The sequence below is a fragment of the Juglans regia genome, unplaced genomic scaffold (genome assembly GCF_001411555.2).
Source record: "Juglans regia cultivar Chandler unplaced genomic scaffold, Walnut 2.0 Scaffold_739, whole genome shotgun sequence".
NCBI lineage: Eukaryota > Viridiplantae > Streptophyta > Magnoliopsida > Fagales > Juglandaceae > Juglans > Juglans regia.
The window spans coordinates 58,167-83,750 of NW_023362286.1; the positions used below are offsets into that span (position 1 = coordinate 58,167).

The 25,584-nt window shown below is 34.3% G+C and overlaps 1 protein-coding gene and 1 pseudogene across 4 annotated transcripts; one reads left to right on the plus strand and one right to left on the minus strand.

The window, feature by feature from the left end:
* Positions 1-12,406: 12,406 nt before the first annotated feature.
* On the plus strand, positions 12,407-15,641 carry LOC109007393. Of its 4 annotated transcripts, XM_035687202.1 has the most exons (5): positions 12,407-12,607; positions 12,696-12,861; positions 13,789-14,043; positions 15,071-15,281; positions 15,372-15,641. In XM_035687202.1, exons 3-5 carry the CDS (start codon positions 13,906-13,908, stop codon positions 15,515-15,517), a joined length of 495 nt encoding a protein of 164 aa, XP_035543095.1. In that variant the 5' UTR covers positions 12,407-12,607; positions 12,696-12,861; positions 13,789-13,905; the 3' UTR covers positions 15,518-15,641. The 4 variants fall into 4 exon arrangements, 1 of the variants encoding a protein (XP_035543095.1); XR_004799643.1 differs by lacking the exons at positions 12,407-12,607; positions 15,372-15,641 and having other exon boundaries at positions 12,712-12,861; positions 13,789-14,677; positions 14,857-15,163; XR_004799642.1 differs by lacking the exons at positions 12,407-12,607; positions 15,372-15,641 and having other exon boundaries at positions 12,712-12,861; positions 14,167-15,163.
* A 163-nt stretch (positions 15,642-15,804) lies between these two features.
* On the minus strand, positions 15,805-19,100 carry LOC109007394 (annotated as a pseudogene).
* Between the last annotated feature and the right edge of the window lie 6,484 nt (positions 19,101-25,584).

Below are 25,584 nucleotides of genomic sequence, written 5' to 3' on the forward strand. Positions count from 1 at the left end.
AAGATTACTCTGAAAAGTTTGATTCTTTTAATTGATAGATTTCTTATTCTTCTGAAGAGTTTTCCTCCTCTTCACTTGAATGTATTATAAAAATATTTAATAATTTTTTTTAATGTTTTAGATGTATCTAGTTCATTTATCTGTTGTTTGACTTTACAATTTGATTTATAATATCCAATTTTTTCGCATTTATAACAAACAATTTATTTTTTTCTTTTTATTAGTCTGTTTAGGATTTTTTATTGATTTTTTATATATTTGTTTATCTGTTGTCTTTTTATAGGATTTTTTATATTTTCGTTTTTTGTTAGAATAATTCTTATAAATTCTTTTTCATTTTTTGTGTATTTGTCGCAAATTTCTTTTCTTTATCTATCTACTTTTTTAATCTTAAATAATTACACATAATTAAACATGTTATATTAATAGTAGTTATTATATCACCATATGTGAGATTAATAAAATCAATAGTACCATCTGTCTTTACTAATGATTCTTGTACCTTTTGGGCGAAGTAATATGGAAGTCCGACTATGAACTTTTTCTTCCAGTATGGTCGTTAACAGTCATTTTTTATCATAACTTTAGTTAGAAATACATCTTTATACTAACGATAACTTTCGTTAGAAATACATTTTTATACCAATGAAAATAAGACAATTGATGACATCTTAAATTAATTAGCAAATCACTAGTTCTTTATTTAAATTGAACAAGATCACCAACAAAGTTAATGCATATATATTAAAGTATTTACAGCATCTTCTAATGGTAGTCCATCTTCTATTTTAATTATTTACATATTTTCATTATATTTATAGGCAGTTAATATGTGTTTTTTTTTGTTCATATGAAAGATAGTGATCCCACCATCCTTTTAATTGGCTAGTAAAGTCTGTAACAATAATATGTGCTACTTGGTGATCAGTTTTTCTATTACTTTTATAGACGTTAGCAACCATAATCATTTTTTGGAAATAATTTAATATTTCATACTCAGATAATCCATCTATATTCTATTCATATAATACATCTGGTGCAAAAGCGGATCTTACTGTTGCTCTCTTTATTCGAATTGCATATCCAGTGGAGTAGGCCTCGGATACCAATTACAAGTGATAGCAATATGGTATTTAGAATCCCAAGCGGAAAAACTATTAACATGGTCTCTCTAATCTTTTTTACTTGCAACTCTAAATTTTTAAATTGATTTTCAATATTACTAATTTCAGAATCAGATAATTCCAGAGAATCTATTTTACTTAATACATTGATATGGGGTTGCTTTGAGGTAGATGTGGTATTACTAATAGTTAATTTTTCTAATTTATTAGAAATTTGTTCTAATAAATCATTTCTATTTTTTTAAAAAAATAATTTTTAGATGAGATGAGATTTTATGGGGAATAATAAAGGGGTTTCTTTTACTTCTTTAATACTTGGATTAATAGTACACAGGCTTCTCATCTCTTAACCATATCTCAAATCTCATTAAGCCACCACACTACAAGAAAATGGCTCTATTGCGGCGACTTTTGGTCTACCGCAATAAATGTCGCCGCAATAAGTCATTATTTACAGCGATAGGTTTGGTCGACGCGGCTTCCAACCGGTGCGTATAATTGTCTTTTTTTGTGGCGAATTTTATGCTTTTTTGCGGCGAAAATTTTCGCTGTAAAGAATATTTGTAATTTTACAGCGATTTTAACGTTAATTACGGTGAATTAACGTGCCGCAAAATCCCAAAATCTTCTGCTGACGCATAAGTTCGCTGCGAATCTGATTTTAATGTAAACGCGCCAATACCTCCATCGATTTTCAGACTTCCCCCCAAATCCCTATTTCCCCCCAAATCTTGATTTCCTTCGTCCCCATTTTGGCCTACGCCAGAGCTCTCTCGCCCCTGTTCGCGCCCGTCGATTCTGGAGCAAAAATTCATCCCAGGCACCTCATTCCAGACTTGAAGCAGCAGCGGAGTCAGTGCCTCCCCGCGGTCCGTTTCCGAGTGATTTTTTTGGGAGGGCCAGTATCGGCGGTCGAGATCGTCCATCGACACTTGTAAGTGGTTCCCTTTAAGAAATTGCTCTCCCCCTTCATCCTCGCATGAGCTGCTTATTGCAAAAATTATGCATTTTGGTGGGTACTGATTAAGAGTGTGTCGAACATGGATATATAGTCTTAATGGATTTGTTGATCTCTAGCTTATGCATTCTGGTTTCTGAGTGATAATTTTTTTTTGTTGATCTGTAGCTTATGGATTTTGAGTTCTGATTGGTTTATTCATCAACCCTTCACATGTGCATTGTTTGTGTTTGTGTTTTAGTCGACTGTCTTTGAAGTTCCAAACTATTATATGTAAACTTTATCTGTTGTAAATTTTATCTTACTATTTCCTACAAATATATTCCCCAACTGATATATAATTTTATCTCTTGTAAATATGTAAACTATTTTCAGAACTATTTCACCATCAAGAAACGGAATGGGAGAAATATACAAAACCTCCTCCAACTATCATCAAATTTAAAATCACCTCTCAAACTATTATATTAATTTGAGACAATCATACCGCAAACTATTCAAAAATTATAGTGTATTCCCTTTTCCCTCAAATGAAGATATTGCCTTTAGAACTTCTAAAGTCAGGGTGATGCTACACCCACTGAGAAGTCTCACCGAACAGCCTATTGCTTTTTTAGACCTCTTAAATATTTTTAAAAGTAAAATATTATCAAGTCATTAAAAAACACTTCTTTAACTATTAAGCAAAAACAAATACTAATAGATAATAATCCTCGATAGCACTCATTAAATTAGAACATATTCTCCTAAAAGAATCTATTAAATTCCAAAATTGATTTTGGCATTTGAAAAAAAAAAACCCTATATATATATTATCTCCCATCTAATCTCCAACAATATTTATAGCACTCATTTCATGGAAAGGTCACCATAGATCATGAAAATAAAACATATAGATCATTGTGAAAAGATGTACTGGCCAAGAAATTTGGGCAAACTTACTTTCTTTGCCCTACATCAAGCGCAAACTGGGCAACTGCCCAAACTGTAGATGCTATATAAATATATATATATATATAATATATCATATATGAGGGTTTTAGTAGACATCGATGTGATGTCCCGTTCGCAAATCTTCTCTCCATGAGGTTATACCCTAGAAAGTCATATATACCTAACCATAATCTAATGTGTGTAATTACGTATATACCACCTTCTTTTAGTCTATGATCGATCGGTTCATTATCAACGACCCGGCCCTTGTATAATTTATATAACTAATCTATATTTTTCTGGCCTAGCTAGATAGTAGTAGTACTATAAGATCACCGTATGTAATTTCTTACTGATGAGTTTAAATTATATATATTGATCAGCTATATATATATATATATATATGTTATTACATATATAATTGCTTATAAAGTTCATGATCAGACACAGATCCATCGACATGCATAAACACTTCACAACCTATATATCTAGCTTATTTGGGTTTGAATAGGAACTAGATAATAGATATATAATATATGACATGATTTCACTGTTTAATTAATATTTGGCAATTAACATTAAAGTACTCCAAAATCTTGATGAACTACATATAAACTGGTGGAGTAATGGCTAGTGGAGTAGGCGGTGTAATATCGATCGATCTTACTGCTTCGGACAGCATATCAAATCAGAAGTGATTTTTCATGCAAGTAGTACTAGGATATATGATCATGATCAGCAGTACTGAGCTTGCCACGTACTTAGACATGAACACATGCAAAAAAAAATAATAGTGACATATTATTCATTTGCGGCGAACATAATTGGACGCCAAAAACAAACTCATATTACGAGGTTCTTTGCGGCGCCTTAAAGTCGCCGCAAATAAGCTTGGTGTCACGATTTGCAGCGAAAAAAGTTGCCGCAAATAAGCTTGGGGCCACGATTTGCAGCGTTAACAATATCGCTGCAATAAAAAATGCTCTATTTACGGCGATTTTTTGGATATTCGCAACAATCTATATCGCTGCAAATACTTTTTCGCAGCGATAGAAGAGCGAAATATAATCATTATTTGCGGCGGAATATATCGCTGCAAATAAAAAATTTTGGCGACGAATTTTTGAATTCGCTGGCGAATTTTTTAAAAGGCGCAACAACAGCGACAGACTGCCGACGCAGCACAAATCGCTGCAAATACTTATTTGCAGCGATTTTGTGCATTATTAGCAGCGATTTTAGGCGCTGGGAAAGGCAATGTTTCTTGTAGTGCCATCACGCAAATGCAAATCTCTTTACAAATAGTGACCATCATGCAAATGCAATCATCAATCATCGAGAGGGCCATAATATTGTGAGTCCACCTGCAAGTAGTTTAAAAAATTGGGTAAAGATCATGCAAAAAATCTCATTATTTATTCAGCATAGAAACACATATGCCTACATTGTCGTAAATGTCTAGTTGCCTCTTTATTATTGATTATTATTTAGAAACTACTTAGCCACTGCAATAACATGTGGACCCCAAACATTTCTTGTCGGCTAAACAAAAATTACAAGGAAAAATATAGATTTATATCTTAGACCCAAAACCCCAAAACACCTATGGAGACCCAAAACAATGCAAGTTTCATCATACGTAAGAATTGATTAAAGATTAGAGATAATGCCATGACATCGTTTTCTTTTTCGAAAAGAATATTTCATTCATGAATTAGTCATACCACATACTTATAGAAAAGACATAACTAAAAAATGGCAAACTCATCATCTTTGATTCTTTCCATGACCTCCGTACCTATCATTCTATACTAGAGGTACATACGGCACGCTGTGCTTTCAGGATTCTACATCATACCAAATTTTTGTGAAATTTTACTATTTAAGTAATTATAATCCACTTACCAAAATTTAAAAAATTAAATAAAATCAAGGAAAAAAATACAGATAGGGTGAACCGTCTATTCTGCATAATGATGCCTACAAGGCTACAGCCAATCCACTGGGTTTTAAATTTTGGTCAAAAATACAGAGAAAGTACAGGTAAATACTGCTCTTTTTTTTTTTATAAAGAAACTGATCTCATTAATCATAGTCGAACACTTATATGAAACCGATAGAACCAAATAATGGAACCAAATTACATCATGTCCTTTGTAACCAGCGGTAAAATACAATTTGGACATATCTCAATACCATAGACATCTTCTATGCATTCGAGAGCCGCCTTTGCTAAACTGTGAGCTGCCATGTTAGCTTCTCGATGTGCATGTGAAACTGACAAGTAGCAAATGAGTCAAGTATAAATCTTGCATCTACCATGAGATATCCACCCATACTCCAATTGGAAGTATCTTGGTTCAGTAGGTCCACTACTTGTTTTGAATCCCCCTCTAGACAGAATTGCCTCAATCCAAATTCCTTGCAAAAAACGGTTGCCAAAAGTAGCCCATAGGCTTCAGCATAGAAAGAATTACCTCTTAGGGGTCTGTTAGCATGAAGGGCACCTATCACAAAACCTTGATGATCTCAGATGATAACTCTTATGCCAATGCTCACCTCCCTCGATTGTACAGCTGCATCCCAGTTAACCTTGAGACACCCTACTGTAGGTTTTGACCATCTATGAGCCCTTACCAGAGACTTGGGATTAAGTCCAACTTCCTGTTGGAGTGCCTCCTTATGAGATAAAAGTTCTGCCTTGGCCTATTTAGTGACAGCACTTGGGTGTTTAAATCTTTTCCATGTAAACAGTCATTCCTTCTAGACCATATAACCCTCATTGTGACTACTACCTCATCAAGTTCCCCTAGATCAAGAGTGTCAACAAGGGCTGCCCATACATTGAAAACCAAATCACTCTGGATAGATAGCTTCTGCACTTTCTTTGTTCCTTGACACCACACATCCTTAGCAGCAATACATTCCCATAGAGCATGGCCAGAGGTCTCAAATTCTTGGTTGCATATCAGGCAAAGGCTATCCTCTACTACCTTCCTCCTTTTCAAGTTAGATAGAGTGGGGAGAGCCTCACTACAGGCTCTCCATAAAAACATCTTAGTGGCAGGGGGACTTTTAGTTTCCAAATAGTCCTCCACACTTGGTTGTACCTGGTTCTGACTGAGGATTCCCCTTCTAGTTCTCTTTCCATCTATTCCCTGAGATGATAGCCACTTTTGACTGTGTAGATGCCATTAGGAGTAAACTTCCATGTTAAATTGTCTTCTCTCCCCCCTAAGCTAATTGGAATGGCTTTGATGCTATCTATTTCCTATTGAGAAAAATGTTCATAGAGGAGAGATTCCATCTATTGCTTCAGTTGAGGGTCAATGAGATCACAAACTTTGTCACACCAGCAATCTTCTTCTCGAATTGTCATAATTTTTTGAGAGGGTAAGGAAGGTATCCATTTGTCTTGCCATATATTTACTTTTTGGCCATTTCCAACCCTTCATATGTGACCTTTCTTCAACAATTTTAAACCTGCATATATGCCTCTCGATGTAAAAGGAAGCCATGTCCCCAAGTTTGCTTCAAACAACCCAACCTTGTTAAAATATTTTTGCTTTAGAATTTTTCTCACTAGGGATGTTGGATTTTGTAGGACCTCCAACCTTGCTTCGATAGCAAAGTAGTATTAAACACCTCAGATCTCTGAAACCAAGGCCTCCTATTTCCTTGCTGTTATTGAGTTGCTTCCAATTGTCCCACTGAATTTTGGAGGAATTTTCATTAAATCCCCACCTCAACTTCCCGAACATCTGGTTCAACTTACTAGTAATAGATGCTGGTAGCAAAAACATTCCCATTGCATAAGTGGGGATGGCTTGGAAGACTGCCTTGAGAAGGATTTCCTTGCCTGCAATAGATAGAAACTTAGTTTTCCAATTGGTTACTCGAGTCCAGATCCTGTCAATTAGGTAAATATTGTTGTTGCACCATGTTGGACAGAATTAGAGAGATGAAAAAAAAAAAAGTAAAGATAAATATTGTTGTTGCTTTTTCTTAAATCTTCTCATAAAACTCTTTGAAGATTCCTCTCATTATAATAGAAATTTCAATTTTTTTATATAATGATAAAAAAATATTTTTTATTAATGTTGTGAATAATTATTTTTTAAATATTTAAAACTATAAAAATATAATTTTTTTTTTTACACTTATAAAACAAACTCGTACTACATCATTAAAAAATGTAGCACTGCTAGGTAGGGGTGTTCATCCGGATCCGGATGCTAAAATCCGGGCGGTTATCCGTCCGGATTAATCCGGATTTAATCCTGGCGGATAACCGGATTAAATCCGGATTGTAACCGGATATCTGGATTTAATCCGGATCCGGATTATAACCAGATTTAATCCGGGTTATAACCGGATAAATCTGGTTTTTGTTTTATTTTTTATTTTTTTAAAAATACTTTAAAACTTAAAAAAATGATTGTATAGCACTTATTTTATTTTTTTTAAATACTTTAAAACTTAAAAAAAACTTAAATTGCCCATATTGTTTTAAAAAGATAATTTAAACACTTTTTAAAATATTTTTATAAAAAAAAATATGGCATCAATTAGGGTGAAGGTTCAACCCATTGAATATAAAATTTCTGCTAATTAATGATGTATCAAGTCTTGTGAATAGACATCAATGGTTTAATGGCATATGATCTTACTAGAGACAAATTAAGAAAATTTGAATAATGTAATGAAAATTGACACTATTTCTTGGTGGCACCACATGGATGAAGATACAAATGAAGCTGCCTGCAAAATGGGATTATTTCACCCATTTCACAACAAATGTTCTAAGAATAACACCTAAATTACAAAATTATTTTAAACTTAAATTACAAAATTTTTGGTTATATAACAGAAAAATGGATGACTTGACTCAACAGAAGAAAAGGTCATGCTTTGAAAATTATATTATAGATAAACGAATATGCTTCTGAGTCCCAAATAAAAAAACTCATAAATGGATCCAGATCTCATGCAAACGTTTTGCAGTAGTTCAGATGGAAAAGATACTAGCGGCTATCTCTTCCCTTGATCCATTTTGGAACATTAAAAAGTTTGGAACTGGGTGTGTCTTCAATAGGCTGGCACTCTATGGATATGATGCCCCAATAAAAAATAAACCTCCTGGGAAGACATGTAATTGTTGGCTAAAATGGTGCTGCTTCTGCTGTGGATCTAGAAAGAAGAACAAGAAAAAGAAGTCCATTGACAAAAAGCTGCTGAAAAATAAGGAGTTTTCAAGTCATATACATGCACTAGAGAATATTGAGGAGGGAATTGAAACTGCACAGAGAAGTTAATCCCATCCCAAACAACCAATTACTAACCTTGAACAAATTCCTCTAAGTTAACATCATCAGCCAATGTCATCCTTGATGTGTGTATCTGCAGTCTAGAAATGCAAGGTTTAAATATTCAATGAAACAAAAATGTCAGATTAAAAGTTCACTACCTCACCTCTTTGTACCGACTGCATCAATTTCATCAATGAAAACAATTAAAGGTGAGAGGTCATCAGCTACTCTGAAGAGTTCCCTCACTAATTTTGGGCCATCACCAAGTATTTTTTAATCAATTCACTCCCAACAACACGCAAGAAAGTTAGATAGTCATCCTGGAAATTAAAAGCATGTTAAGCATTAACAAGAATACAACATAAGAAAGATAGGAGACAAGAACAAAAAGGAAAAATAGTACAACTTGCCTTTTTTCATTTCATATAAACCAAACAAACAGAAGGAAATAAAGGGAACCTTAAGAAGAGGAAAAATATTGTCAACAGTTTTGTGGTTATCTAGTAAGAAAAAACTTGTATGGCTAGTTGTCTTTGTCAATGCTTATGTGAATAATTTATTTTTTACATTAATTATGACATGTTAATGTTACTGTTCCTTGAACCATCTTAGCCTATTCACTTGACAAAGCAATTTGTCCTATTCTAGTAGTAACTACCCAACTATGTGGTCTCAATTAGGTATGAGCTAAAAGCTACTTCATTCATTTTGTCATGATTTTACTTGTATTCATGCTCATACATCAAGTGCATTTAATCCATGAAAAGTTAAGACACATGAGAGTTGTTCATCATGTCTTTTTTACTGTCTTCATCTCGGCTCACATAAGTGATATTTATTATTTTATGAGTTTTGTCAAATTAGTGACAAAAAGGGTGAGATTTAAATGTACTGTTGAGAGGGAGTTAAAAAGTCTTTGCGCTAAAAGATCTTTTGTGAAGGGGGAGTAAAAAGTGAGGGGGAGTAGCAATAGAAGACTAAGGGGGAGTAGCACCAGTAAAGTAGTGTAACTAAAATTCGTTTGTGGCTAATGATTAATTTTAATATTTTGTGAAATATGGTTTAGTTCAGTTCCAAATCTAATTTCATTGATTTTCAAGTGAATGCTTTGAAGTGAACTTTTAATATTAGTTAATGATGCTTCACGAGATCTTGGTCTACTAGTTGTTTTTGTCTCAGGTACACTTTACATTCATCAAATTGGTTTTGTTATAAATCCGCCAAAGGGAGAGATTGTAGATGTAAGACATTCCTCAAGTTGACTTTGTCACCAATCCGCAAAATGGGAAGATTGTAGATGTAAAAGTTTAGTTAAGACTAGGAAACTAAGTTGATAAGTTTGTATAGGATTAGGTGACTAAAATGATAGAGTTTATCCTATCATTAAGTTGGTAATTTTGGATGAATGTAAATTATTTATTGATTTTATCTATAACAATATTAAGTTTATCTATGAGGTATTAGAGGTTGTTTAGAAAAGTCATAAGTGGAAAACTCGAGTCTCAAGGAATCTGCATTTATCCAAATAAGAGGTTGATCTGAAATCTGTTACTGCAATGAAGAGTTATCGCGAAATGTCAGCATTTCATCAGGAGACGATTTCACGATCGACAACAAAGTTCTACTGCAGATCAAATTCCTATCAGACTCATTCCGTCAGTAGACTCCTACTACAGATTAAACTTCTATGAGATTTGTTCCATTAGCAGAATCTTACTGCAATTGGAATTGATTTTCAGATGATTTATTCAAGGGATCCTATTGGTTATGATCAGTATAAATTTAGATCTACACATTTTCTAGAGCACTTTCTAGTGCATTGTTTGGTGAGAAAATTTCTCAGTGAATTTTCATATTTGTGATCTCTCTTTGAGTGTGATCGTGCTTCGAGTGTGGATGATCGTGTGATTGGACTTCAGTTTTAGTTTTTTTTTTTTTTTTAAATCTTTTACACGATTTAGGTTCTCCATTTTTAGTTGTTTTGTTTCAGTGTAGAATGTTGACCTTGCTCAAGAAAAAAAAAAAATCGTACAAAACATGGGCCCCTTTAGCGAACCATTGGTCTTGGCTCATTTGTTCAAGCTTGATCCATAAAGGAATGCTATAGCTGGTAGCTATCGTAATTTGCTTTTGAGAAATCGTTGAATTTGGACCTATTTAGTTGTCGTTCTATATTCACCCTTCAGGTGTAAGGTTTGAATTTGGGTGTAAACAATTTCTAGGGACCTTTAGACTGAGAGAACTACAACTAAAAATGGAGAACCTAAATCGTGTAAAAGATTAAAAAAAAAAAAGATGCAAATCATTACTACCATGAAGATGTAAATCAGGTAACCTCAGACAATTTTCCAATAATTGACGGGAAAAACAAACCTGACAACTCTTTCGAGTCCCAAGTTCAACTAAAAAATAAAAGATAACAACAATTATAAGATGCTAAAAAAGTCATATGAACCCTCCGGATAAATAGAAAACAGAAGAGTTGCATACGCCCAAAGTCAAAATAAACAATCTCGAACCAACAAACCTGATGAATGAGAGGCCAACCTTCATTCTTTATCTTTTGTAATATGTTTCTCAAGTGCAAGTTTGGCTACATCTTGCTCTGCTGCTTTTCGATGTGAAAATGTGTTGGGAGAAGTATAAGTTTTAAATTGCGGTGCATGTTGAGACCCCTCATTAGCAGTGCAATACAATGGTAGCGAAATTGCAGGCCGTTGAGCGTATTCTTGCTAACCTGTGTTACAATTTTTCTATACTCCCAGGCTGTCTGGCTATAATCCCTCCCTTTGATGCTTATTTGTAATCATTCTACACATCATGGGGATGTTCGTATCGTGCCATATCTAGTTGCGTAGTTTATTTATTTCAATGTCAATACAGCCTAGTGAAGTTGCTTGTATTGCTTATTTCTATTGAATTACCTTTGTCTCATTAGCCATTGAATACCCTGAATATCTTCCTTGCCATTCTTGTTCTGTGCATAAAGTAATGTAGTTCTTTTATACCTTTTTGGGTTGCTGAATTGTAAGTTAACTTCTTGTGAGATTTTGCAGGATGCCGATTGCTACCTTGCCAGTGAATCAAGCCCTATCGTGTTCAGTAGCCCAGTAAACAAAATAACTTGCGTCTTACTGTGTATGTATTTAGTTAGATCTTTTTTTTGGATCTTTTTTTTTTTTTTTTGGATCTGTATTACTTCTTCGCTACCTTGTCAGTGTTGTCGCATCAAGTGGTTGCTTTAAGTCCTCAACAGAACCCGAAGATTCTGCTCTTTTAGCTATTTGTTCTTTTTATTTTTTTGCCTTCTATTGTTTTGTTCCAGACTCGAGAGGGAGTAAAAAAATAATTTATTAAACTTCTCCAGCGTTGCAACTCGAGATATGCATTTCTTTTCCATAATTTCCTCTGAGACCGACTAACAAGCGGGAACTTATGTTTTTATATTGACTATCTTCTTGAATTATTTATTCCTTTATTTGGTATGATTGCAACTTGCTAGCAGGCTCATGCTGTAGTTCGGTTTTCTCAGAGGAAAAATAAATGGGTAACTTATGTTATTCAAGAATTCTTCTTTTTCGAGTTCGTGTTTCATTTTTGTAGAAGGAAGTCGTCGAAGGAATTGGTAATATCTGTTTCGTATCTCCTTTACAGAGAATATCTTTAGGCATCTGCATATTCCACCACCTAGTACTAGGGAGCGGCCTTGGCAATTGTTTGACAGTGTTTTCACAGGAGATATTATTGTGCCAGATTCGGAATCCACATATCTTACCATATCTTGACCTCTTCTCCGCTGGCAATTCTCCAAATCAGATTGCCGAACTGATGCTTTTTCATGTATAAGAAGGTCTTTATGCACCCCTTGAATTTCGCCTTTTTTTTTTATCTTGCCTTTGTATGCATAGGTGACAGGCACTCTTGACTGTAAAACAATCATCATTTATATGTATGGAGTCCATTAAATTGGTGGCATGGGCTGCGGCTATCTTTACGATCTGTTTCGTATCTTCTTTCCAGAAAATATCTTTAGGCATCTGCATATTCCACCACCTAGTACTAGGGAGCGGCCTTGGCAATTGTTTGACAGTGTTTTCACAGGAGATATTATTGTGCCAGATTCGGAATCCGCTTATCTTACCATATCTGGACCTCTTCTCCGCTGGCAATTCTCCAAATCATACCATCTTTAGCAGTATTGATTGCTGAACTGATGCTTTTTAGTATAAGAAGGTCTGAACCAGGCTTTTGCCTGCAAAATAGAGCTGCTCACCAGAGTTAGGGTACGCTTAATTTTTCTTTTAATTAATTTATTTTTTTCTGTGGTTTAGGGTTCGCTTATTTAAGTCATCTCTTCTGGTCTGTACTCAGTCACTGCTTCTCTCTCTCTCTCTCATGGCTGCAATCCGGCCCGTTATAATGGGCGAACCGAGTTTGAGTCCTTTTCCTCAGCATCAGGTTTCGGCTCCAGATATGACCCCTGTTCCTTTTCCGGTTCAGCCTTTGCCTCCATCTGCAGTGTCGTCCACTTCTTCTGGTGAGTTAGAGACGATGACACTTCCGGTAACAGTTTTGGGTTTTATATTTCTCTTAAGCGGTCTAAAGCGATGAAATATGTGAGCTTTGATTAAATTTTTTTGTTGCTTCTCTATCCCAAATATTCGTGAACTTGTTATTTTTCTGTTTGCAAATTGATGTCCTACATTTTCTCTCAACAAACAAATCGTCCGCTTTCTCTATCTTTCAGTGGGGATTGAAAAAATTTTATTGTTTAAAATATTAATGTACTTGTATTTCTTAATTCTTTAGATTCCCCTCTCAATATTAGGAGAGAGAGAGGGGTAATCTAAATTTGTTTTCTTTTTATAATTTTAATATTTTAAAATCTCCTTCATTTTTTGTGTGCTTAACTTTCCTATATTGTTGATGTAGTTGCTTCTTTTAAAAAAGAATTGTTAGATAAAAATATGCATGTTTATTAAGCAGTTTTCCATCTGGTAGACTCTGGGTTAAGAAAGAATTAATTTTTCGAATTTGCGATAAGATCTTTAAGTGGGAGGGACCGTGGAGAGTAATGTTGTTGCATTTGTGCTAGCTCGTTACGATTTATGTATATATTGTCGTACACTCAATGAAATGAGCAAGATCATGTAATTTGTTGATGGTGTCTTTGTTTTTCTTGTACAAGTTGCTATCTAAATAGTGTGCTAATTTACCTCTATTTTTCTGTATATTAAGCAATTTGTGTGACTTTGGAACTGTCTTTATTATCATATGATTCTCGAAAATGTCAAAATGGTTTGTGTTAATTATTGTTTAATCCATTTTTGTTATTGCTGTATTTGTGTGAGTTTATATTTAAGATTATTTTTATATGATGAGCCATTATATATTGTTGAATTTGTGACACTGACAGAGGTAAAGAAGTAATCTCTAAAAGCTATGTGGGTAATGTTTTGTTTAGGCATTTCAAAACAGTTGATGCACAAGAACCGTTTGCAGGAATACACTCAAAAGTCTGCAATTTTGCGATAATTGTACTGCTAATGAGGGGTCTCAACATGCACTATTTAGGTCGACTATGACTGTGGACGGGAAATTTATACTTCTCCCAACACGTTTTCACATCGAAAAGCAGCTGTGCAAGATGGTAGCCAAACTTGCACTCGAAAACATATTACAAAAGATAAAGAATGAAGGTTGCCCTCTCATTCATCAGGTTTGTTGCTTCAAGATTGTTTATTTTTGACTTTGGGCATATGCAACTCTTCTTTTTTCTATTTATCCGGAGGGTTCATATGACTTTTTTAGCATCTTATAATTGTTATCTTTTATTTTTTAGTTGAACTTGGGTGAAGTATATGTTTTCCCGTCCACAGTCACAGTCAACCTAAATTGCGGTGCATGTTGAGACCCCACATTAGCAGTGCAATACAATGGAAGCGAAGTTGCAGACCGTTGAGCGTATTCCAGCTAACCTGTGTTTTACAATTTTTCTATACTCCCTGGCTGTCTGGCTATAATCCCTCCCTTTGATACTTATTTGTAATCATTCTACACATCATGGGGATGTTCGTATCATGCCATATCTAGTTGCGTAGTTTATTTCTTTCAATGTCAATACAGCCTAGTGAAGATGCTTGTATTGCTTATTTCTATTGAATTACCTTTCTCTCATTAGCCATTGAATACCCTGAATATCTTCCTTGCCATTCTTGTTCTGTGCATAAAGTAATGTAGTTCTTTTATACCTTTTTGGGTTGCTGAATTGTAAGTTAACTTCTTGTGAGATTTTGCAGGATGCCGATTGCTACCTTGCCAGTGAATCAAGCCCCATCGTGTTCAGTAGCCCAGTAAACAAAATAACTTGCGTCTTACTGTATATGTATTTCGTTTGGGGTGAAAAAAAAGCCTTTCATATAGGATTTTGTTGGACATTATAAAACCTCCTTGTTTTGCACTCCTTAGTTAGATCTTTTATTTGATTTTTTTTTTTTTCCTGATCTGTGTAACTTCTTCGCTACCTTGTCAGTGTTGCCGCATCAAGTGGTTGCTTATAAGTCCTCAACAGAACTGTGACTTGAGTTTACAGTCTTCAGTGTATAAGCAAGTATTCCGACTAGGCCTTATGACCCGAAGATTCTGCTCTTTACCAATTTGTTCTTTTTATTTTTTTGCGCTGCCAATATTGTCTGCCATCTTAGTTTTTACTGTGTTCAATTAACTATTTGATGCTTACTTTGTAGGATACGGTATTTTGCAAGTCTATCTTTCATGAATTTGCTGTCAAGATGAATCTGGAAATGCCTACTTATAACACTATTCAACCACAAGGGCTGCTTCCAGTTTTCATATCTTCTTTGGTTTTCAATGGTGTAATGTACACCGGTGAAGCTGGAATAAACAAGAAAGAAGCTGAACAATTGGCAGCTCGTGCCGTTATTCTATTGATATTGGGTATATTTTAATGAGTTTTTATTTTTTTGTGCTTATGCCAAGCATTTTTTTTTTTTTATGGTATGGCTAAGTTGTGGAAGATGCAATCAGGTAATTTTGGGTCAAGAACCATTCTTTCGGAGATAATCAAGTCTAAAGGCAAACTCTATGCTGCACTGCATGGGGCGAAGAGCCCATGCTCTCACATGACCTCCTTTATAACGCAGACACATATAACCACGCTGCATTTTCCATGAATGGATTTCAGACTTAGATTATCTCGTCTTCCAGAGAGAAAAATCCTAGAAGAACAACTAGACACATTCGTTGATCAATCCTAAATTTGTAACTCTAGAAAAAAATTATTTGTATTATTTTAAGGTGTGCAATTTCTATACAATTTTTTTTTAAAAAAAAGTACAATATCCGTGGAATCTGTATGAAACGACCTATTTTTTTTTTATTTATAAAATGACTATATTGGAGTTGGACATATCGAAATTATATCTAACATTACTCACGTGCCAATGACACCTAACATTACTCACATGCCAATGACACGCCATTTTAAGAGATCAGAGTTCCTACTTTGGAGGACTTTTAAGAGGAAATGAATGTTATTCTACAAATGAAGAGTTAACTATAACCATGAAAGTACAAGGACAAGCCATCCAAACATATGACAGAATTATATTACTTCCGCCAGATGGAATTTGGATACAAATCAAATCAGATATTATCTTCTTTATTTTTGCCTTGACTGTGCACTATTTCTTTTTTTTCCTAATTAAGTAACAAACTCGATTTCTAAGTGACCCAAATGAAACATATATATCCATACGGACATAAGGACAGGCATACCTCCACAAATTTTAATTTGAAATCCAAATTTTCAAAGCGTTGAGTCACTTCATACTCCTCACGAAGATATGCATGTATTTGAGCATACTTGACATCCCTCCGAGCAATTTCTGATCTGAATAATAAAAGAACCAAACAAATATGAAGAGGCTGCAAGAAGCAAACTTGAACCAAATTCATGTACCCAAAAGGCTGTAAAAAAAATATCAGGGAATTATGAAAGTTATGCTCAAACATGTTCAAAAGTAACCAACTTTAATGAACCGATTTTCAGGTTATCTGATCTTTGTAAAGCCAAATCATAGTAGATTTACAGAGTTCTCACTTTATTTGGTGCCTAGCTTTGGAAGCCAGGGAACAAGTTGTAATGACTCCAGAGTCATGAAACAGCTTTGTTCAAGCTTAATGAGCCCAACCGAAGCCTGGAGGCAACATGAATGAGAAGAAACAGCTTTATTCAAGCTTCATGAGCCGAACTAACTTTAAACAAGCATATTTAGCATAATGAGATGAGGTAGGGTAGGCTCAAGTCTTTAAGTAACCTGATTTCAATTTCGGAGTAACTTGGATTCATTTAAGTTCACAATTACTTGACCCAAGCATGGGGTTTTGTTGGACTGTAATTTCTCCTTGTTAAATGTAAACTCAACCAACATCATATATAGTGAGCTTAATCTTAATCTGCAGGAGTGATGGAGCCAAGTAGAGGCATTTGTTATTGTTGGTGAAATATATAATAATATAATAAAAATTACAATTAAATTAAAAATAAAATGAAGTCAGTTTGGACTGAAATACGGAAATATCGCTCTCTTTAGGGAGATTCAAGCCCTCTATCGTGTACAAAATCTCAAATTATCCGATGTTGTAAAACTCCTCTTGAATTGACTCCTCCAAGATACAACAGGCCAACTGATTGTCGTATAGCCTAAATTAATTCTGTACAAATAGTTGAATCCAAAGCTCCACAAAAAGAAACACTTATCTTTTATTTAGAATCTCTCGAACACACAAAAACTATCAGATGAAATAGTATAAATTTTTTATGCAGCGCATCTGACTGATAACCAAAGCACCTATTTATAGGCTAGTAAAACTTGCTAATAATTACAGTCAAACGGCTCATAAAGTAACCGAAAAATTAAACTCTGCATAAGTTAACGCACAAAATAATGATTTGAAACGGCTAAGCCTTAAAACAAAATCGTAAAAAATCATTATCAATCAAACATTGAAAATATTGCAAAGATGGATTTCTCAAATTGGAGCTATTTTTCCATCAGTCAAAAAAAGGATAACTCATATACATGAGTTAAAGTCCTAGTTGGAAAACTAGCACCTTAATAGCCATAAATGCAATGCATGCCTACTAAATGAATACGTACAACATTAAATCAATCAAAATTATTACAAACAGCTTTCAAGATAATTACAAAGATATATTAATATAAGAAAATCTACAACGGCATGCAAATAAAAATCTATGTTAATGCTTTAGTCCAAACGTTGCAATTAAAAAAAAAAACAATCGTTACAAAATAAATTTTTATTAAAATGTAACAACAGCTATTAATGCCTAGAATAGTAAAAGTGAGATCATCCACTATGCGGTATTCATTAACTACTTAAACACATAACCAGCAACATTCTGTCGCATGGAATGAGACAAAAAAACAGTCGCAATGGCATTACTGGCATTAATGCCATTAATGGCATTACCCCTCAAGAATACCAACTTTTAGAATAGGTTTGGGGGGTGAGATGAGAATTTTATATTTTGTTTTGAAGTTTAAAATATTAAGTTTTAATATTATTATTATTTTGAAATTTGAAAAATGTGTATTGAGATTTAAAAAAGTTGAATTGTTTATTATATTTTGTATGGAGATTTAAAAAAAGTGTAATGATGAGATGAGATGAGATTAGATGAGAATTTTGTGTTTTGTTTTATGCCCCAAACCTGCCTCGCACAAGCTAGAATTGAATTAGCCTTCCCAACAAGTTGAAGGAGCTTCTTCTTATCCTTTGTAAAAGTTCCGGTTTCCTCCATTCCACGATTTATGTCTGCAAATTCTTGTACATATCATCAACCTGTGCACGCGCGGGTGTGTGTGTGTGTGAGAGAGAGAGAGAGAGAAGGGGGGGGGGGGGGTTAAGGTCATTGAAGTTTAACTTGGTTTCGATCAAAACTCCTTGAAAAATATTATGATGTTTTAAGCAACATAAGCCATGGTTCCATGGCACAATGAAAATCAATAGACATCTTAAATGCTTATATTCTAACTGTTCAAGCCTATAGAATCTGAAATGCACCAAAAGTGGTTTAAAAGCAAGAAACCAAGTAATTTCTACTCCACTCAACAACTTGCAGAATAAATACAAACTTGGAAATCCTACCAAGAAATTACCTGTGAATCGAAATAATCCAAAGCTATATACTTTGGCCAAGCACACTTTCTATAATGAGGACACCATCAATGTCCAATGTTTTGAGAGCAATATGGTCTGGACCTCCCCGCATATCCTCAACCAGTGATGATTTCTCTTTTATAGCATAGTCTAGAGCAAAGACACAGAGAGCCATAGGTAAGTACACAATTGTTCACATGGTAAGTAGAAATGTATTTATAAAACTATGGGGGAAATTTCCATTGACCAACACGGAGATGAAGCTAATGGACTCAACAAACTACAAGATAGCAAAGAACAAAATCACATAGCTACAAAACTATTTCATACTTAATGACAGTGGAGAGCAGCTATTGGGAACAAAAATAGATGAACCTAAATACAGCGCTCATTTGGATAAAAGATTTGTGCTGTTAAAAAAACTTAATCCCACTCTTAAAGAATTTGACCATCTTTCCTCATCTCAGGAAGCAATCCAGAAGCATGTCTTCGAACTATGTCCAGGTAAGTTTTAGCTTCATGATCCTCAATATTAAACAGAATAGCAGATCCATATTGGAAGACAACCATGTAATGGCAGCAGCCCAGGTCTAGGGGTGTCAAATCGTGTTAACGGGTCGTGTTCGTGTCGTGTCAAGGCATGTACATTACACTTAACGGGTCAACACGAACACGACCCGTTAAGGATTTCGTGTTAAAATTCCAAACCCGAGCACGACACGGTAAGATAACGGGTTGACACGACACGACCCGTTATGACCCGTTAATGAATAATAAATAAATTGACACGATATGACACGACACGACACGACACGACCCGTTCCGTTTCAACCCGCTTACGTTAATGGGTTGAATAGATACGACACGACACGACCCGTTTGACTTAATTGATTTTATATAAATATTTAAATATAAATAATATCTATAAAAAATAAAAAACTAACTACAAGTCTAAAATTACAATCCAAACAAATATGATCTACACAATTTATAATAATATTCATTATCAAATATAATAAACAAAACATATAATATTAATATATTAATATTACAATCCCAAATATAATAAAAAATTTAAAATACTGATCTAAACAAATTTAGAATTTGAAGAAGAAAGTAGAGCATCCTCCTTGCCCTTTAGGTCTAAGGGTATAAAGGTAAATTTAATTTTCTTAACGGGTCATAACGGGTTGACCCGTTAGTGACCCGTTAAGCAATCGTGTCATAACGGGTCAACCCGTTTTGACCAAAACCCGTTAAGGCTAAACCCTAACCCACTTTTATCGTGTCGTGTTCGTGTTGGGTTAACGGATCGTGTCACATATTGCCACCCCTACCCAGATCCCTCTTGACTCCAAAGACCTACATCCAAAGTCTTGTGTAATTAAAAGCAATTTTAAACCAATCATGTTGCTATTCATAACGATTGTGATTAAAGCTTTGAAAGATTCTCTTTATTAAACTCCAAGTAAGACCATAGTAAGAATTTGAACCAAGTAAAAGGATAAAATTGTTTCTTTATAATCTTACAGTATTTTCTGTAGAGAAATCATAATATCTAAGGGCAATATAATCTTAGGACGAAAAGTGTCTGGTCCAAATTTATGTTGTTTCAGACTGCAAACATGAGTCACTCCTGATTTTTTAATTTTGATAAGAAATTCAAAAGCAAATTTCCCCTTGGGTTCTTAAAATGGTGGAACCAGTTTGGTCCCATTCCTGATGTTTTTCCTATACAACTTCAGAAATCTATTAAATGTTTTGCTAATGCAATTGTTTCAAAATTGGATTGTCAGGATGCCAAATTTCCTTACTCCCTCCATTTATGCAAAAGGTATAAAGTCCATTGGATTCTAAAATGGAGTTATGAGAGAAATGGTAACTTGTTGGTTCGTTGCTGCTTTGTCAAATGGTGGGATAGATATCCCCATACACAAGACATTATTGATCACATTACCAGCGATTTCCCCTACGCTACTCCATATCTGAAAAATACTGAGGAATTCCCTGTTATTGTTCATCAATCAACATCGCCTGGATACCCACTGATCTAAGCGACCACTACTACTGAGAACACTAAATAGAGGGAAAAAGCTAATGCTTCCTCTTCTACAACTATTAAATCTGATAAATTCTCAAAGTCTAAAAAGAATAATGTTCTTGGATGGCTTAATAAAAAAGATTTGATTTATTTGTTAAAGAAGTCCCTTGAAAATGATAATTCTGATAACAAATCGGAAGTATCATCCGAAGCTTCAGTTGTTGACGCATACAACAATATATTTGGACATGATTCAGAAGATACCCCAAAGTTATTTGAAGATGAATGATTCGTTGGCACAAACCGACTAGAACTGTGAAAGGCTACCGTCGTAAAGACTGATTAACCTCCTCACTTGATTCGACATTGGCAGACTCCAACTGCCAGATTCCTGCTATTTTTACTATTCACTTTATTGCTCTAATAATTGTAATTGGTGGCCCCTTCATCTATAAAAGGAAAACCTTACTTCATAAGAAGACATCACTTTTATTTAGAATTCATTTTCTTCCGAATACCTTCTTCTCCTCTCTCCCTTTCATACTATCCGGATTTCTCTTGAAAATCCTTATGCCTTTTTGAATTTTCCTTGTAAGTTATTTCACCATAAATAAATATTGTCACTATTTCTAAACTGCTTTAAATTTATTTTCATTATTATTACTAATTTCAGTTATTTGGTTCTGCATTACTTTCACTACTTCCAGTTATCTGGTCCTGCTTTCAATTTATTTTCATTATTCTAAGTTCCAATTATCTGGTCTTGCTTTCAATTTATTTTCATTATTCTAAGTTCCAATTATCCAGTCCTGCACTTCTATTTTCACTACATCGATTTATTTGGTCCCTATTTCTTCTTCTCTTACTATTGTTTATCTCATTCCGCTTCCTTCATGGTATATTAAATATATATATATATATATATATATATATATATATATATATATATATATCCTTTGTTTGCAGGAGAAAAGCAGCCCTCCAACTAGCATCAAACACGTAATAAGAAGGAGAATTAACACAATACACTGCTACACAGTTGATTAAATCTGTAAATAGCAAAACACAGACTTTTTTGAATGGTTTTTTTCCTTTCGGTACTACTTGAGCCTCCACTGGTAGCTCCTGCTGAAAGGTTTAGTATGTGTTTTTTTTATGTATTTTTTTTTCAGTTATTTTTTATAGAGATTTTTTTAATATTTAAAAAAATAAAATAAATTTGAAATATTATTAAAACCTATTTTCTTAATTATAAAATAAAAAAAAATCATTAGAAAAGACTTCCTTAATTAGGAAGTAAAATAAATTTTTTTTTATGTTTTTTATTTTACTTTATGATTAAAGAAAATTTTTTTTAAAGATTTTGTGAATTTTTTTATTTTTTTTTAAATATTTAAATTTGTTAAAAGAATTTATATAAAAAGAAACTAAAAAAAATTCATAAAAAAACACGGCCTGCGGTCCCACCAGCGATGACTCATTATCCTTTTCATTCTGAGTAGTACTACGGGTCAGCCCACTGTAGGGATGCACACTTTGCACACCCTACGTGGCTGCACTGTTTATTTATTTATTTATTTTTTGTTTTTTATTTTTCAAGAATACCTGAAAATCAATTTTCATCTACTATTTTCTTCTACCCCAATTCATTCAAATTTCCCCCGCGCGAAAAAGCTCATCCCTCGCCAGCATCGCGTCATTCCTCTGCCCACCGCCACCGGTGAAGCCACCTCTCTGTCCAGCGACCCCGAGCGATGTTCCTCCGTCTGCACAGCGCCGCCACTCCCCAGGAGATTATTGAACGGAGCAAACCAGAGAGAATCCCGCGAAGACCCCCCTCCTCCCTCGCCAAGCAACCCGCATCGCGTTTCTTCATCTCTATCTGCAGACTGCATGCATTTCATTTCAAATCTTTGTTTGGGAGCCCCTCTGCCCAGAGAAGTAGGTAACTTTCAGTTCCCAATTTCTCTTAAGATCGATTTATTTGTCTATTACTTGTGTACTCTTTGTTATGGTGCAACCACTGGAGCTCTAGACAAGCAATCCCTTTTGCTCCAAACCATATGTATAGAGACCTCAAATACCAACCCCACTAGCTCTCTTTCAACTGCGATTTCCAAAGATTTCAGTTTCTTCTGAATTCAAGGCTCACTTGTCTCCTGGAAGATCTCCATGAAAAGGACAGGGTCTTGATTCCCCAAGATAGAAAGGGGTTTTAAGGGGAGGTTGTTGATTTTATTTGAGTGAGATTTGTCTTACAAGTATGATATAGAACTTGGCTTGTTTGTTGCAGAGGGGGAAAGATGAATTGGGCTGTGTAGGTTCTTGTTTTTGTGTCCCTAAGTTGAGGAGGATAATGAAAGTTTTTAGAAAGGAGTTTTATGGGTTTGAATTCTGGGGAGATAATGTTGTATGAGGTTGAGTGAAGTTATACAAGGGTCAAAACAATGGGTTTTAACTCTGCTATTTCTATTATATTGCATAAAGGCTTTAAGATATATATATATATATATATATATATATATATATATATAAGACCAGCTTCATAGTAGAGAGAAATCCCATAGAATTCGGGACTTAGGACACCTTGCATTACACATCAACATTTCTGTTATAAGGAATCTATCTAATTCTGTTATAAAGAATCTATCTAGAGTTTTCTATGGTGTAGTATTCTTGCATTTCTGGTTTGCATTTGAGCTTGTCCTTCTAGAAGCATCTCCTTGGTTCTACATATGCAATGAAAAAGAAAGGACGAAGAAAAACGGCAAGATGGTAAATGGATACATGGTAAAGCAACATGTATATAAAGATAATTAAATATTTGGAGACGTGGATTTAAGCTTTGTGACACCTAGCATGTGTACTACTTGTCTCTCTATATATATTTTCCCCGAGATTTGTATATAGCTTAACGTGTCATAACTGTATTAGAAGGATGTGCAAAGAAAAAAGTGTGAGGGTAAGAATTAGGTAAGAACTAAATTGAATAATCACTGCTTCATGGATGAAACTGAAATCTGATACATAACTTAAGGAGTAAGCTTGTATTCTGATATAGTATTTACGATCTGAATGACTTGCTGTTTGGATTTACCTTTCCCTTCATTGAGTTTTTTCCTTCACAAGAGAACTTACTTTAACATCAGTCTTACTCTTATTAAACTTCTTTCCTCTATATCATCTTTTGAATGATATTGCTACTGCAGAACAAGACATAATATGTTAACTATGGCACATTGTTTAACATAGATTCATGACCCATGACATATTAATAACTACTATTGTAGGATTCCCATATAAGAGAAATCAAAACCTCCGGTCTTTCTGTTGAGGATGTCCTTTATAAAAATTTTAACTTTTTCTGTTCAGGTTCTTTTGTATTGGTGTTAAACCTTGGCATCAATTCCAATACTTCAACCTAGCTGTTAAAGACCAAACTCTATTTTTCATATGTACAACGTGGTTTTCTAATGAATTGGGTGTACACATTTGTACTTAAAGGCTCTAATGTGGAATAAAAAAGCGAGCATTGGTGTGTAATTGGATCAAACTTCACAAAAAATAGTGGGTTTATTATTTCAAACATGTAAATTTGACATTTTCAACATGTATGTAAAATTGAATGAAGAGACGGTTTTACAAATATAAGAACAACTTAAGCCTACTAATCATAACATTTAATTTTTATGCAGTGGAATACTTCTTTTATCAATCATTTACTGGAAGACATATTAGTTTCGCAAGATTATATATATAGATATAAATGAACCTTCATAAGAAAAACGTCCAAATAGATGTTTTGGTATTCATGAGTTCAATTTTTGCAAGTTTTTTGAGGTATCGTTTTCCTTCATTTCTTTAGGTATATATATTTATTTTCATTTCTTGGGTTGAGAAGTTCTGGACTTCAAAAAAACTCTAGATAGATTCTTTATAACAGACTAAGATAGATTCCTTATAACAAAAATGTTGAGGTGTAGTATTCTTGCATTTCTGATTTGCATTTGAGCTGGCTCTTCTAGAAGCATCTCCTTGGTTCTGATCTAAGGCAAAGGAAATCACTGCCTTAACAATCTAGTTTCATTCATTTTTGGTTCTAATAATTTATTCATCTGGTATTTTCCATTTAAATTTAATGCTACTGCCAGTTTTGGCTGATACAATGCATTGTAGGGACTACACCACTAGAGATGTTATTGCAACAAGGGTCATAACAGAGGAAACACTTCTTAATTATCATTATTTCCACTATAGCATTTCACTTACTATCTGCATCTAAATGCCTTGTTTCTCAATTGCAGAGATCCCCTGTGGTGGGCATGTTTGGCGCGACATTTGGTGTGGGGATTCTCCTCTTAAGATTGTCTTTCCAAATCTTTTCAGTATTACTAAAGATTACAAAATTATGAGAGGACCGGCTTTGATTTCTTTATTTACAAAATCTTTACAAAATTTAAAGCTGAAGAGGGCCAGACGAGGACAAATAATTTTTTCTTATATCATCAAATTTTATACATTAGATGATGCAATGAACGAAGTGTATGCTTCATGAACCATTAGTTGTGATAATTCTCAATGTTACGGGAAAATAAATTATGAATGCCCACTTTTGGGAAGTTTTTATCTTCTAGAGGTTAGAGCATTACCTGGATGATGACCAGGTTGATAGAAAGAAGTGCAATCTTTTATTTTCAACTTTGATTCTTGATGGCCAAGGTTACTGGTGGCACATTAATAAATCTATCTTAGTCTGAAATCTCTCTCTCTCGGTGAGCATTGCACGGCGAAAGTAGGCTGAGTCTTGTTGGGGTTGGGTTTAATTCTTAACTAGAATTATGTTTTAAAGCGGGTTGGGCAGGTTGCATTTTTTCAGAAACTGTTTTATTGATTTTAAGTGGGTTGTTTTCCTTAAGTGGGGCTGAGCTGAAATTTAAGTTAGGCCACAGTTTTATTTGAATAAATATGAGCCCATTGACTTATTTTTACAGAAAATATTTAGGGGATTTAAAG